General features: G+C 45.5%; 2 protein-coding genes across 9 annotated transcripts in view; both read right to left on the bottom strand.

Annotated features, from left to right (window-relative positions):
• Window positions 1–9,403, bottom strand: part of SMARCC1 (SWI/SNF related, matrix associated, actin dependent regulator of chromatin subfamily c member 1) — a 90,717-nt gene extending 81,314 nt beyond the window's left edge. Inside the window, 2 exon segments of the mRNA XM_030008095.1 lie at window positions 994–1,113; window positions 9,080–9,403. Coding sequence (XP_029863955.1) covers window positions 994–1,113; window positions 9,080–9,388 — 429 coding nt within the window. The 5' untranslated portion in view covers window positions 9,389–9,403.
• A 3,538-nt stretch (window positions 9,404–12,941) lies between these two features.
• The window catches only part of LOC115338960 (KAT8 regulatory NSL complex subunit 1-like), a 36,172-nt gene continuing 33,647 nt past the window's right edge, over window positions 12,942–15,466 (bottom strand). For 7 of the 8 annotated variants that reach the window (XM_030008113.2, XM_030008114.2, XM_030008111.2 and 4 more), the window contains one exon: window positions 12,942–15,255. In XM_030008113.2, coding sequence (XP_029863973.1) covers window positions 14,977–15,255 — 279 coding nt within the window. In that variant the 3' untranslated portion in view covers window positions 12,942–14,976. The remainder of the gene's footprint in view (window positions 15,256–15,466) is intronic. The other variant, XR_003922586.2, reaches the window with a different exon arrangement.

Consider the following 15,466-nt stretch of genomic DNA (forward strand, 5'->3'; position numbering starts at 1 on the left):
AGATAGGAGTATTTTCAATAGTTTTCTGAACAACTTCAGGTTACTGTATTGTAATCAGTTATACATATTTCCAACTTACTATGTATATATAAACACAACTCTAGACTGCATGACCTTAGGTTCCCAGTAAGTATTCTGTGGCAAAGATAAGAAAAGACCTTCCTGCTGATGTCCACAATGCTTACATACACATTTATGACAGTGGTCTTGGCCCACAAAACCTATCCGAAATCAGCCAACTGGGTGCTTGATACCACACTGCAGTCCTTGCCCTTCACAAGCAAAATCCCTTTGTTACTTTGTCCTTACCATTTGCCGCATCCCTCTTTCCTCCATCAGTTGTTTAGACTTCACGCTCACTCGGACAAGATTCTTTTGGTGGCAGGCGGGGTTCCAAGCACAATGGAGCTGATCTCTGAACACAATCACTAGGATACCACTGCTAAACATGTGCCAAGTTTGAACTTTAAATAAGCAACCCTTAAAATGTTGATATTGTTTCTGTATACCAATATCCTGAGTGACTAGAAAACTAGCCCAGACTAATTAGGTAACTATGTGCTACTGAAGAACACGGTAAAGCCATTTTTCAGCGTTGACAGCACTACAAGTTTGAAGTTTAATCAACAGAAATGCCCAATGGAAACCTGTTTGCTTTGGAAAGTGCATGTTATTCAGTCCATTTAGGATGCATCAGTCCAAACAGATCTGACTTAAAATTTACAAGTTTACATAGATTTTTACTAGAAATTAAAACCTTTCCACAATATTCAGGAAATCACTTCCAAATGTATAGAAAATACTCTGGTTTACATTGAAAGTCTACTTTTACGAAGGACTGTACTATTTCACCCCTTCCAGAGGATGCATCAACAAACGCCTCAGACTAAGCGCCGATCTCCCAATCACCTCGAAGCAATGCCAGCAGCACAGATACCGGAGGAAGAACAAAATACACTATTGTAGTAGCAGTGGGTTAACCCCAGTACTCACAGGAAGCTTTGTGAAGGCAGGATTGGTGACATGTTTTCCAAAGGCATCTTCCTGGAATTGCAGCAGCTGCACCACCAGCCCAGCCAGTGTTTTATTGGTAGGAGCATCTGCTTGAACGTACTGAAAGACAAAAACCACACGCTTACTTGCGATAGAGGATAGTAAAACATGAAGACTGATTTACTAATTCCCCAGACCACTTTATCACTTGTAGAGCACAGTTTAAGATTTAAGGATCACTGTGTGGCTGGGGGAAGGCAGGGGGTAGCGTGTCTGCGTGCACAGGAGGAACACCAAGCACAAACATCTTTCAAGTTTTAGTCTTAAAGTATAGCACATATCTGTGAATCATCATCAGTTCATCACGGCTGGCAGTGTTTTACAGATAGAGATTAACTACTTCAATCTGATTTGTAGTTCCTAATAAAGGAACAGCCTAATTCTGGCTCACATATACACAGAGCTTTCTACAACAACTTTACAAGCTCCTTCTGTAATCAACTACTACACATTAATCCTAAAAGCATCCATTTGGTACTATATAGCATGTCACGTACAAAGAGAAAAACTGATCCGGACAACTACATCTGCAATGCTTTGTGACAATCTAAGAATTTCCCAAGGTTATACTTCTAATAAAATGCATATATGTAGAAGGGGAAATCACAGCAAGCAATATAAAAAAAAAGCTCCCGTGGCTTTTGAGTTTTCATTACTCCTAATATTACAATATTCACTTACTGGATGTAATCTCACCGTGCCAGAAGACTTCTAAGAGTAGAACAAACATTACTTGTTTGCGTAGAATATGGAGTAATATTAGCTACCCTAGAGTCATTTACCTGGGTAACACTATGAAGCACAAGGCTTTTGCTCTTCCCTCAAATCAGATTCTTCTAAAGCCCCTTAAAAAAAAAATGCTGAGAGCCAGAACCCTCAAAAGTTTAAAGCAGTGGTATTAAATAGCAGACAAATCTAACTAAGCTTTCCAAAGCATCATCTACATAGCAAAGGACGCTACAAAGACATTGACTTTTCCATAACAATTTTACAGTATCTGACTACCTTGAGACGCAAATTCCTTCAGCACTTGTTAAGAGGCAGATAGACATATCTGAGAAATTAAATCTTCGCAACGTGAAGGACACAAATACCTGTAAGACTCCCCAGGTGTCCTGCCCTGTGTATAAAATCTAATCTAGAAACATGAGCCTATAAAGAACAGAAGGCTAAATTTCCAAAGCTGTATTTTTCTTAGCACTCTTCCCTCCCCCCAGGAAAGGCAGGCAATTGTGACAATTTTATCCAATTAGTAACTCCTATCAATTCACATCCGCTACCACAGAGATATGAAGCGGCAATAACAGTCAGTCTTTATTGCTGTTAGAATCTAGCTGAAGATAAAGACTTTTGCTCTTAGGCTTTTTAAAAACCTCTAGACCCTCACGCTCTTCTCAGCTAGCAACTATTCCTTTATAATTTTTGGACTAGAAGCTCTGGGTGCTGCGGCTGAATTCACCAGAGCAGTTTAAGCAACCTTTTGTTGGAATTACTGACCCTAGACAGGATGGCAAAAGGGAGCATGTGACTCACTCAGGTGCCCCAGTTAATCCAACATCTTTACTGAAAAACCCACCCCAGCCTCTGCATTAGCTTACCAGGTGCCGCAGCTCAGCAGGAAGCATGCCCTTCTCTTGCCTTTGTTACAAGTGGTAAAATTCTCCAGCAGGGAGGCACAGAATAAACCCCTATTGCTAAATTTGGCAGAACCCTTTTTATCAGTGTCCTAAGGGTTGCTAAACCAAGAAGGATGGTTACCAAAATGCATACAGTGCTGCGTATTTTTGTATCTGTTAACAAAAGATTTACCTTGTATTATTTTTTGTGTAGTTTAAAAGTGACTATCACACCCAGGATGTGCACAGATGTAGCGTATCACAGCTACTAGCCCTGAAGCTCCCATCATTTTGCACGCTCCACCTTTGCACCACCACCTTACACAAGTCTGAATAAAACTCTGAGCTTTTAGTCCAGCTATGCCAATTATACTGCAATGAAACAAATGTAAATTCAAAGGTGCAGGCAAAACAGCTATCTGCTAAACTACAGATTTAAAATTTGCACAAACGTGAAAACAAAAGCGTAGCAGATCAAGTGCCAGACTTCATATTAAATAATCCCATTTCTATTACCGATACAGCTTTGAACACATTCACATGCCATACATGTTAAATATGTTCAAAAAGCAAAGCCGCCAGTTCTAACCTAAGCCCCGCTATTTAAGACTGTCTACCCATGGAACTGTAGCACTTTAAATATATATCTAGAGCGACAGATATAAATTTTTTCCCAGAGTACAGTGTAGTAGTACACCTTTAGTTTTGCATGGGAGGCATACTCCAGGAAGATAAAATAAAATGCAAAAGTAGCTTTTGCAGATCTTCTCTGAAGCTACACAGTCTTCATTCTGGTAAAGTCGAATAGAAAAAAAACGTCATAACTGTTATAACTCATTTAATGGGGGGGGAAAACCTCTGTATTGCTCCATTTGCTTTTTTTGTACAGGTTAAAAGTCTTAAAGCTTTTTGCACCAAGGTTAACACAATATTTTAAATTAATAAAGCACCAAAAATGCATAAAATGCAACACGAGAAAGTATTGATGGCTCCTACTAACAATGAAATAGAAGTATAAAGCAATTCTGTACTTATGGCCATCATTTAAAACAAAACAAAAAACCCAATCACCAATCCAAAAACTTGGAATTTCACTAATCCAGCACTCAACCCATAGAGTCTATTTAAACTCACAGCTTCTTTAGGGCACCTAGAACAAAACTGCCTTCAGCATAACCCTCTAGCTAAGGTCCTCTCAACTTCCAGTTGGAGGATCCAACAAACCATGGGAATATAATTCATGACAAAGATAACCACAGAAGGAACTTAATTCTTCACACAAACAAGCCAACAAAAGCAGAAAATGAAAATCAACAAGGAAATAGTCCAAGTTTAGGGTTTTCTAGTAGGGTTTCTTTGTCACTCGTAAATGAGAGTCAACAAGACAACACTGCCTGCTGTAAATACATGACAACTTGGAGCACGCAGCACTGCAACCTCAGTCAAAAAACTCAATCCAGAAGAGGTGGTATTCTTGTATTGGCTAACTGTAATTTTCTTTCAAAAGTCTTCCTTCACAAGAAAACCCCAAAATATTCACGAGTATATGCCTGGGAAAGCACATTCTTAGACATGTGAAATTTTTCAGGCATTTATTCCCTTACTTGCAGGTCCCATTTTTACCTCTTGCAGGAGGCACTGACAGCTGGAAGCTATCAGAAAGGAAAAAATAACATTAGGAACCCCTGATACTATTTTGCACTGCCACTATCTTGCAATTTTTTTTTTTTTTTTTACAGGAAACTCATTACTTTGCCTGAGGTTCCCCCTAAACAATAAGGGAAAAAAAAACTTCAAAAGGAAACACAAAAGACTCCTCTCAATCACTCAGGCACACTAGCCAGCAATACAAATGGATCTTTAAAGCAGCAAAATCAGTAAGATGATTTCCTGATCAATAGGTGGTGGGTTTGAGGGGACCACAGAGGACTGAATTCACAACATATCTGCCAGTTTTCCGCTAGTCTCCACAGCGGACAGAAGCAGAAAACAATTCTGCAGCAAATAAAGGTTTTTAAACAGCAAATTCCAGAAGACAGAAATGATGCCCTGTTCCTAGACACACAGCTTTGGCATAAGAGGATTTTGTTCGAGTGCTGAAATACCAAAGCCCCATTGACACAGCAAAGATTCTTCTACCATTTCCACGTTAATTAGAAATACAAAAATACCCACACATCCTTAAGTAGAAAACATGTATGGTCAGAAGTCTTTCAGTATAACTCAATAATTCAAGAATAAGAGAGTAACTGCTAGCAGAAGAAATCACTTCACCAGCAAGATTTGCCATTGCAGCTGCACTGCAAAGCCTTTGTCACAGGCATAAGGGACAGATTCGTATACCCGGTTTTGATGTGGTTACTGACCTCAAATAACCACATTATGGCTCTGTGTTGTAGCCCTGATGCACAAAATCCTTTCCTTCCCCCAAAACAAAGAACATTTCAACTCAGATCACTAAATAACAGGGAAAGAAAAAGCAACATTAAAATACTTTGATTTAGGTTATAACCCTATTCCTTTTTTAAAGGTGAGAACACAAAAGAGCTGCAAACACAGAGAAAATCCTCCCTCAGATTAAATCAAAGTCTGACTGAAGAAATACTTGATAAGGCTAACACTGACACAAGAAGTCAGAGCCAGCGGAAAGATAACTACAAATCCTCTAAATTCAGCTCCTGGCTGGTGGTGGACAAGCAGGTGGTCTCCAAACAGACATCTTCGGCCATAACAACTGCCATTTCATAACAGCTGCCAAGAAGCGGCTCGTCCGTCCTCGCTGTCGGGCTGAGGCTTATTAATAGAAGGGCATAAAGGGATCCCACGTTGCTGCCCGTCATTATCGTCCTGCTGTAAAACAGACGTGCTCCACTGGCATTGGTCCAACACCTTACAACAGCACTGCACTCCATTAACGTGGAAAGAAAATTTATTATTCTACACTTGCTACTAGTGCAAGTGGGTCCCAGATACTCAACAAACCACCCAGACTTCCAAGCGATGATACGTCCTCATCCTCTGTGCGCTTTAGTGTCTATACAGACAGCCCATGCCATCTTCTCCTCTAACTCGCCCTTTAAGGCAACGCTCCACTTGTTCTTTAAAAATCAAAACAAGACACCCTCCTCCCTGTCCCCCCCGCAAAAAATCAGTTTTCCAACCTTCTGTGTCAGAGGGGAGGGTGCAGCTTCCAGAGGCACTGAGTAGCTGAAGCTCCTACAGGCCAATATATTGAACTGGACATGATGAACACACCAGGAACAGTCCTTAGGGACTACAGCGGTAAGGCCAAGGTTAGTTTCTGCATCCTTCATAATACATATTAAAAAAAAAAACCCAACCCAAACTATCTTAGGAAGATATTTTAAATACAAGAAATAACTCTGTTTTACAAGCCATTTCAATATGAGCAATTTGTTGCTTAATGTCAAAGTAACTACCTAAACAATGCATAATATTAGAGATCACTGAGCATTCATAAAAAGTGAATTGCCCAGTTTACTTTTGAACTATAAACTTCTACTTATAGTGGACACCTTGATGTCACCAGAGTTAGTCCACCCAAACACTATGAAAGCCTATCAGGTCCCCCAGGCCTTGAAAACCACAGCACAAACCTGTTTCCAACTCACAGGGAAGAAAGGCTCAAACATCCGTATTGCAGTCCAAGGCCTGGGAAGAAGTGGGGGACCTCCTGCAACTCTCAATGCAGAGACATAGCGCAAAATGACTTCCATACATCACACAAACACAAAAATAGGGAGCGGGAAGAAGTTTGGCATAAACAATTTTGTTTTCTGTCATTGTGTTTGTTGTCGCTAACAGCCCCTCCAGTGTTCCTTCCATCTTCATAGGCATACTTCACCCAGCCACCTGAAGCTCCCCAAGGCAAGCTCCCAACGCACACCGTCTTTCAGCACGTCCAGGGAAGGGCCTTCCTCATTGCCAGCATGTTAGCCAAGAAGAAAGGGGCCCGGAAGGTTTGTGTCAGGAAAACAGTACATCACAGCAACGCAGGGTTACAAAACCCACATCGCTGCCCAGTAGATTTTATCATCAAAAGATCTCTGGCAGAGATTGACCACACTGCTAGGCAGCCCACTCCTCCCCGTCAATGGGAGTTTTCCAATATCCAGTGCAAGTCTTCTGTAACTACTATTTAAACCTCTTACTTTTTTAGTTATACTCTAGAGACATGGAGCACTCGCAGATACTTGAAGACCTGTCTAATCTAGAGACAGGAATGAGAAGATTTATAATTGCAATTCTCTAACTCTCTCCCTGTCCATTGCAACTTCTGGATCCTTGACCAAGCTTGCTGCTGCTCTCGGGATTCTTTCCGACTGGTCCCCAACGTCCCCGGAGCTGGACACAACACCTACTACAGCTGACGGGTTCACCACTGCCCAGATGTACATGTAAGCATTTTTAAGAGTATAAACTGGACAAAAGTCAGCTATAATCACCACATACTTTTCTGAAAGAAGTCACAGCAAGATGAAAACAGACGCAAGATGAACTACAGTCTATTTACTGCACATCAAAAAGGAATTAACACTTCCATTTAAAGTATTAAAGATACATCTTTAAACACCAGTAGTAAGTACCAGCTTCCTTGTTACCCAAAGCAAAAATAATTTTCCCTTTTTTTTTTTAAAAGGATTTTACAACGCAGTATTTTGAAATTCACTTGCCCAGTAAAGATTTCTTCTTAGCCCAATTCTAATTACCTTCCAAAGTTTATGAAATAAATAGAACCATCTAATCTTTATAAGCAGTAATACTGTGTAAACCAATTATAATAAAGGAGTTTTTCTTTGGCATACAAAAGGAAAGCTCCCATTCCTGAACTACAGATAAGAGGCCCTAGTAGGCTAGTAAGGTGAGAACCAGTTGTCTAGGTAATTTCAATTCACAACAGCAACGGACAATAGCTGTTAATGCTTTTAATAAGGTGACTTGCTCTTCTGCAAAATAGCAGGTGCCAGTTCAAAGTTATTTCAAGAGTTTATTGTGTTCTTGTGGGTATTTGGTTATGAAAATGAAAGGAAAGAACGCTCCTCCTCAGAAGTCTAGAAACGGCAGAGAAGCACAACCAAAACAAAGTCAAACTACAGATGCATTTTTTTTCTGTTACAATTTCCTTATCAACAAGAATAGCTGAAGCTGCTCGCTCAAAGGACGACCTCCGCCCCATTGCGCCGATTCAACTGTACGTGGCTGCACTGGAACAAGCTATGTGGAAGGACCGGTAAAACACACCTCTGAACGTGTTCTGGTTTTTAACCCCGATCAGTTCAGATACCCATTTCAGAGCACTGCCACACAAATAATCCAATCAACAGCACCCGCAGAGCAACGGGCAAGCTTGTCTGGGTATTCCTGACACCAGACCTACCGAAGAATGGAGGGGAATGGAGGGACGGACTGCAAATCTTGGGTAAATATAGAGATTAAGGCACCTTTAGGTTGTGCAGCATCTCCCCTTGACATCGCTCTGCCCCAGCTAATGCTCTTCCTCGGATTGCTACAAAGCTGTCTGGACAGATTTATCTGCCTTCTAACAAGTTCAGGTCAGGTAATTTTTCAAGGCTTCGCTATTGAAACAAAGTTACAAAATTATCCTACGGGAAAAACATTTGAAAAGAAAACAAAGAAACAGAGAACAACACAGCAAAGCCTATGAAAGAGGAACAGGACTACAAGGGCAACACACAGCGACTAACGACCCTACCAAAAAGTGAACTTGCCCTAAGTACAAGCAACGCGCGCAGAGCTTTCCACGCGCACCAGATTCGGTGAAACGCCGTTCTGAACGGCACGAACGGTTTGGATTTGGGGGTGGGCGGGGGTTTTTTTTGGTTGTGGTTTTTTTTTTCTTTTTTTTTTTTTTTTTAAACACTTCAGGGGTGCGGTTTAAGCGAAACCCGTATAAAATCCTGGCAACCTGGGCCGGGACTTGCCCGCACAAGAAAATCACCGTCGCAGCTCGCCTCGGTATAAACATGGACGCGGGGTACCGGCCGAACCACCCCGTCTCCGAGGGAGCGGGGGCCCACGACGGATCCCCCACCACCCACGGCCGCCCCGGCTCCCCCCCGACCGCGCTGCGGGGCCGGGCCGGACCACAGCAGGAGGGGCCGGGCGCGGTGGCGAGGCCGCGGCTGACAAAAGGCCGGCGGCGGTGCCGGGCTTCCCGCCCGCCCGCCCGCCCACCCACAACCCACCCGCTCACCCACCCCACCGGCCCCGGGGCACCGGCAGGGAGCTCCCCCGCCCCCGCGGGATGGGACCGTGAGGGAACGTTAAACCGCCGCCACCCCCCGCCCGGTGCGTGAGGGGTTCTGCGTGTGTGTGGAGGGGGGGGGTGTGTGTGTGTCCCCGTCCCCCCCGCCGCCGCCGGTCCGCACCTTCTTGTAGTGCTTCCCCAGCCAGACGCGGACCGAGTCAAGCTGGGACACCGTCTCCGGGCTCTCCCAGAACTTCCCCGTCGGGCCGCCGTCTTTCCGTCGAGCCACCGACAACGCCGCTAACCCTGGACCACCGCTTACCGCCACGGCGGCAGTCGCCGCCGCGGCCGCCGCCGCCGCTCCCCCCGCCGCCGCCGCCGCGGCTCCGGGTCCCGTCCCGCCGCCCGCCGCCACCGCCGCTGCCATTGTTACCCTCGCCGAGCGCCGCCACCGCGGCCCTGCGCCTCCCACCCGCCTCACGCCGCGCATGCGTCGAGCGGCGGACGCCCCGCCCCCTCAGGCATGCTCGGGAATCTGGTTCCCCCCCCCCCCCTTTTCTTCCTCTTCCTCCTCCTCCTCCTCCTCGCCCGCCCCGCCGCCGGCCCGGTGCGCTCGCGCTCCCCCCGGTGCAGCCCTTCCCCCCCCCCCCCCCCCGCGGCGGCGCTCGGCGTCCCCGCGCCGCCGCCGCCCTCAGCGCCTGCGCCCCGCCGGCGCCCCTCCCCCACGCAGCCCCGCCGCCATCTTGGCGCATGCGCAGCCGCCGCGCTCGCGTGTGTGGTGGGGTTTTTTTTTTTTTTTTCCTCGCATGCGCCGAGGCGTCCCGACGAGCTCCCTCCGGGCGCCGCTCCCGCCCCGCCCCCACCTCCGCCAAGGCTCGGCGCATGCGCGCTGCCTCCCCCTCCGCCTCGCGCTGGCCGTTAGCGCGGGCTCACCTCAGCCGCTCCCGCCGGGGGACCCGGGCTAGGGAAAGCTCTCGGTGTACTCCGGTCCCGAAAAAACACCGTCCGTGCCCTTGGTACCGGCTAGGGAGAGCTCCCGGTCTGCTCCGGTCCCGAAAAAACACCGTCCGTGCCCTTGGTACCGGCTGGGGAGAGCTCTCGGTCTGCTCCGGTCCCGAAAAAACACTGTCCGTGCCCTTGGTACCGGCTGGGGAGAGCTCTCGGTCTGCTCCGGTCCCGAAAAAACACTGTCCGTGCCCTTGGTACCGGCTGGGGAGAGCTCTCGGTCTGCTCCGGTCCCGAAAAAACACTGTCCGTGCCCTTGGTACCGGCTGGGGAGAGCTCTCGGTCTGCTCCGGTCCCAAAAAAACACTGTCCGTGTCCTTGGTACCAGCTGAGGCGGGATGCTCAGGCGAGACCTCGCCCCCTCCTCACACCCTGGCCGGACACAGCAGCCCCGTCCATCCACGGCAAGCTCACCTTGTGGTGACTTTTCAAATCCCTCTACACGAGAGGTGCATCAATGAGTTTGGGTTGTTTTTTAACTTTGTTTGAATGTGTCCTCTCTGGTGCTACTGCGGCTCTTGTCACTTCTGCTTGTCCCTCCGTGGTTCAGCCTCCACTACCTTCACACATGACGAGGCTGAGGTAGGTGGGTTACTCCTGGTCACTGTGGAGGCTGCAGATCAGATCTGATCTGATCCAGAACTCCTTTTTTAATCTAACATACGCTACACTGGTAGAGACGAGCTGGATATGTAGGGTGGAATACCAAAGTTTGCTGTTCACCCTAGTGCAAGCAGAGTGCCAGGATGCTTTGGTGGCAGATTGAAATTTGTGATACCACCTTTTTGGCATTAGATTTCCTCTTACATAGGAAATAGCTTTTTTTTCTTGCCGTGGAAAGAAACCTGTGCACGCTTTCATATTTGCTCCTCCATCTTAAGGACAGCAGGCAGCAAAGCATCAGACCTTCATAAAGGATAACAGGACAGATCATCCTCAAATACAGCTGCATGGATTTGTCACCACACTTACGTTTCTTTTCCCTTCTGTATTTCTGAAGGCAGTTGACCCCTTGCTATCAGACAGACAATCCTTGCATTCCTAAGCAGAAATGAAATGAGCAAACACCTCGCAGGCTTCAGACACCAGCCCAGGCTGTTTGTTCTCCCCTCAGACACCACAGGGTATGGTGGAGTGCCAGTATCAGTGCCAGTGAAACCATCCTCGAGCAGCGTGGCTGCATGCACTGCTCCTACGGTGACTAAAGCTTTACACGGAAGAGAAGAAATGACCTAAGTAATGTTTTGGAAGAAAAAAAAAGTGGAAGACAGGGAAATGGAACCTCAGCTTTCAAAGTATGAAGAATGGCACCTCTCCACTATTCAATGTTAAGTACTGAAAATGACAGGATAGCTTACGTGAAAAGAAGGCGGCAAGCGCTAAGCGTACAGGTTAGCTTAGCTGTAATTCACTATTGCACATCAGCTAGAAGGGGCAGCTCTTCCAGAAGTCTCTTGACCATGTATTTATGTGAAACAAAAATGAAAATATCGTAATTAGGAACAATTCTTCAGATGGGTTTTGGGGAGATGGGTTATGTGGTTTACCAATGAGCTCCCTGAACTGCAGCTTCATAACATGGCCTGCAGGAATGCAGGTGCATGCAGCTCAGGAGCAGAAAAACCTTTGGGAGCAGAAATCGTTGAAATCATGATTGCAGTCATGCCCCTCACGTCTTGGAATCCCAGTGAGGAAGCATAAAAAAGAAGGGAGAGGGGGAAGAATTGAAGAGAGAAGGCAGGCAGGAAGAGGGGAATGAAGGAGGAAGTCCTACCTCCGTGAACACTACACACACCCTGATGTTTTGTAAAAGCTCGCAGAAGACAATAAAATGAACGCAGAATCTGATTTTCATGATTGTAGGGATTAAGGAAAATGTTTGTATTTCAGTTACATCAAAGATAATGATCTTGGTCTTTCTCCCTTGTAACCATAGTTTTCTGCTGTTAGGGCTAGCTCTCTTAGGTAGCATGGAATAGGATCGATGTGGAGCTTGACAGGGAAAAATATGAAATCAGATTTCATCTGGTGGGAACTGAGAGACATTTGATGTGCCACGTAAGAACCACGAGACTGCAAGGACATAGGAAGTGCTGGCCCTACACCTGGAACCCTCACATAAGCTGTCATTTTTCTTTCTTCCAAATTTAGAGCCCCCTCTGACCCGACTGTAGAGTAACTTGCACTCTGAGTCAAATGATTTGGCTCTCTTGGACAGAGGAGGATCTGGCTTTAGCCTAGTTTCCTAAAGAAACAAGACTTAGTCATACCCCCTCTGTTCCCAAACCTTGTGAACTTCGGACCTGCTGGCCACCTTCAGTCAGGTTTGACACACAACACAAATGCTGCAATTCCCTGGACAGCTGAGCAAGTAGTTCGTGCTCCAGGAGCACATCCTTCCAGGAATGCCATCAACGCTAGCAATGGCGTAATGTCTGGCCCCACAAAGACGACGACCACACGCACTGCAAGACTAGCTGATGAGGATTTGAGAAGCTTGTTTTAGGACACAGCTGGGCATGCAGACACCAGAGGAGGCAAAGGCAGTGCTTAGAATAGGAGCAGATGATTTGTGAGTTGAAGCTCAGGGTTTGCGTGGAGACCCTGAGTTCAGCGGAGAGATGTAATTGGGGAGTAAATGGGGTGCTGACATACATAATCACCCTACAGGCAGTTTTAGCCCTCGCATAGCTCCACAGCAGTGGAACAGTTGGATTGTCTTGATGAAGAACCTGATCAGGAAAGGCAGAGGGTTTTATATATAACCTTAAGGCAGCCTTAAAGGAAGACGAAGCAGTGGGTAGTGCCTGAGCTTGACTGAACAGAGCTGGTGGTACTAATGTATCATCAAGGATATTTAGAAACAGACAAACCTGCAGCAATCCCGCAGGATGCTGATGGGACCCTAGGGAGGAGAGGGACAGGGGCACAGGTAGAGCTAACTCACAAGAAAATACACAGACTGGGGCAGTGCTCATTATGGCTTCAAAATCAAAATGGTTTAAAATATGGTGAACAAATCTGCACCAAGTCTTCACTGCTGGGTACATTCAGAAGTTTTATTTATCTTCTCATAATCACATCTAGTCCCATGAAATGAGTCCTTATGAAGCAATTTTCCCCAAATTTCCTTTTAAAAACATTTAGCTTTGATCGAGTCTCTAGTAATGCTTTACTTGTGAATCCAACCATTCAAAATACAAAAATTCAAAGTGACAGGTGAAAAACCTGTATACAATTACAAAATACAACAAATTTTAGTTAAGAAAATTGAGTACATCTCCATGATGCGCTCCTATATTCAACTCCAGAAATATAATAAAGATGAAGGTGGAGGCTTCTCCAATTTTCATATGTTTCAAACCAACCTGAAGAAGCAGCAGAGTCCTTGGTCCACACAATCAAACAGTAACAGAAACCTGCACCCAGGTGTGGCAGTGATCCACTTAACTCTACAGCTTTGCAATTTCTTTTTGAACTCTCCATAATTTCACTCCATCTGTACACTTTTTGGTACAAACCAGATCAATTACTTCCAGCTGCCAAGGTGCAGTTACCTGTTTGCAGGCAGCATAACAGAGCACCACTACAGTGGTGAACCATATCTCTCTGGTGAAGGGCAGCCGCTGGGCTACCTGACTCTTCAGCACAGGAGAGTATCACTGAACCATGCAATTTTCTTTACAGAATATAACTAGGCAACACTTGGGCATTTAACTACCACTTTATCAAACATCATCAACTAGAGAGGCAAAAAGCTCCTTATCAAAATCACAACCCTCATATAAAAACATCCCTGGCCTTACTATAGGCTGCAAGTGTTCCCCCTGCCCCCAAACACTCCAACCCAGAAATAATTCCTTGCAAGAAAGAACACTTCCAGAGATACAGAAAATGATAAAGACAACCACATATCCAGAAATCTAGATTTCGGAGACCATTTTGAAAGGCAGCAAAGTGAGTATATTCCATAATGAACTGTTACCAAGGACTTTATTTTTTTTGCTCTAGCATATAAAAAAGAAGCATCCTTTGCTCAAGTTAATAATTAAGTGAGAAATTTTAGTCAAGCTAGAACATGGTTCCTGGTCACCTTAATACAGATTCAACTGAGTCTTAACAGCAGTTATAGTTTTGATACATTCTGGTGGGACACTTATCAAGATTGATCAGGTTTGTAGCTCATTCCTTGAAAACAGCTCACCGCCCCACTCACCTCAAAACAGCTGGCAGCTGGAAGTCCCTGTTACAGAATGCACATTTTTCTCAGCTGTATGGCTCTTCAGTGGCTTGTTGCCAGAATCCCTGAGACAATGTCTTCACTCCAAGGAGAGAAGGCAATTCAGAAAAGATAGAAAAAGTCAGAGAATTGTAACACATCAGTTTTGTTACAGAAAGGATACTGCAAAACAACTGTGTGTTATGAAATTGACCTGCAGTTTCATTGAAGGAAGCCAATACAAAACTTCAGTTATGCAGGGCAAGGGGAACCTGATTTTCATGTACCTACGAGATTAATTTTTCAAAGCTGCATTTTAGAGTACATGCCATGCAGCCTTCTCCTTTCACCTTCCTCACCAGGTCTTTGGTTCATATCAAACTCACAAGACTTCCTCAGACCTCTGTGGCATTTGGAAATTGATCTGGGAGCAAGTGAGCACCACCCTGAAACCTGCTGCTAGCCACTAAAAGACCCAACAGCCACCTCTTAGGCACTTTTGTAAAGATCAAGATTGAAAAACATTGTTTTCTTTCTACTGTTAGAATTAATTTTACTCAAATCTCCTTTCCTCTGTCTGTAGCAGCACCTAACCTTCCTGTGACAAGGCAGTTCAGCCTTGTTTTGCAGACCTGACCAGAAACTGGTCTTTCTGAAAAGCACTATCCCTTGGAAGTCTAGCATCATAGCTTCATCAGGTGCCTAAACCCCTCCTCATCCAGAAATCTACTCGTCTGCTGCTGAAACGAGGTCTGACATGCAGCAATGCCACACACCGCTGGTGCTCCACTGCACCAGTCCAGCAGACAGCCTTCTGACACTGCAGCGAGCGTAGCTAACACCACAGGTCGGGTTTAGTGTTGTTGCCAAGCCTTCCTGGGTTGCAGTGCTGGACCGTGAACTTCTCTATGGCTTTTATTGCCATGTGTTTGCAGATGTGTAACTGAAAATTGCATCCCCGTGAAGCTGGGTATGACAGTGTCTACAGAGGTAGGCCTGATGCCCTGCTTATTGCTAGAGACCCAGGGCTGAAAGTCAGCCTGGTCATAGCCATCTTCATTTGAGTGCTGGAGAAGACCTCGGTATGCAGAATCTGAAAGTGGAAATGTGCGAGGCTCCCAAGGCTGTACGTTCTGTGGAGCAAAAAGGAGAGAAATTAAAAGCCTAGAATCAAGTACTCAAAGAACCCTACAATACCCATCTCCTCCCTGTCCATGCCAACCTGCTGAAAGACCAGCAGATTCAATTTGTCAGGATGCCAAAGCAAAGCCAACTTTTCAGAGCAACGAACACTGTGCGCTATTCACACTACTTCCAGGATTACCAGTTCAGCTTTCCATTGGT

Source organism: Aquila chrysaetos, chromosome 3 (assembly GCF_900496995.4).
Source record: "Aquila chrysaetos chrysaetos chromosome 3, bAquChr1.4, whole genome shotgun sequence".
Taxonomy (NCBI): Eukaryota; Metazoa; Chordata; class Aves; order Accipitriformes; family Accipitridae; genus Aquila; species Aquila chrysaetos.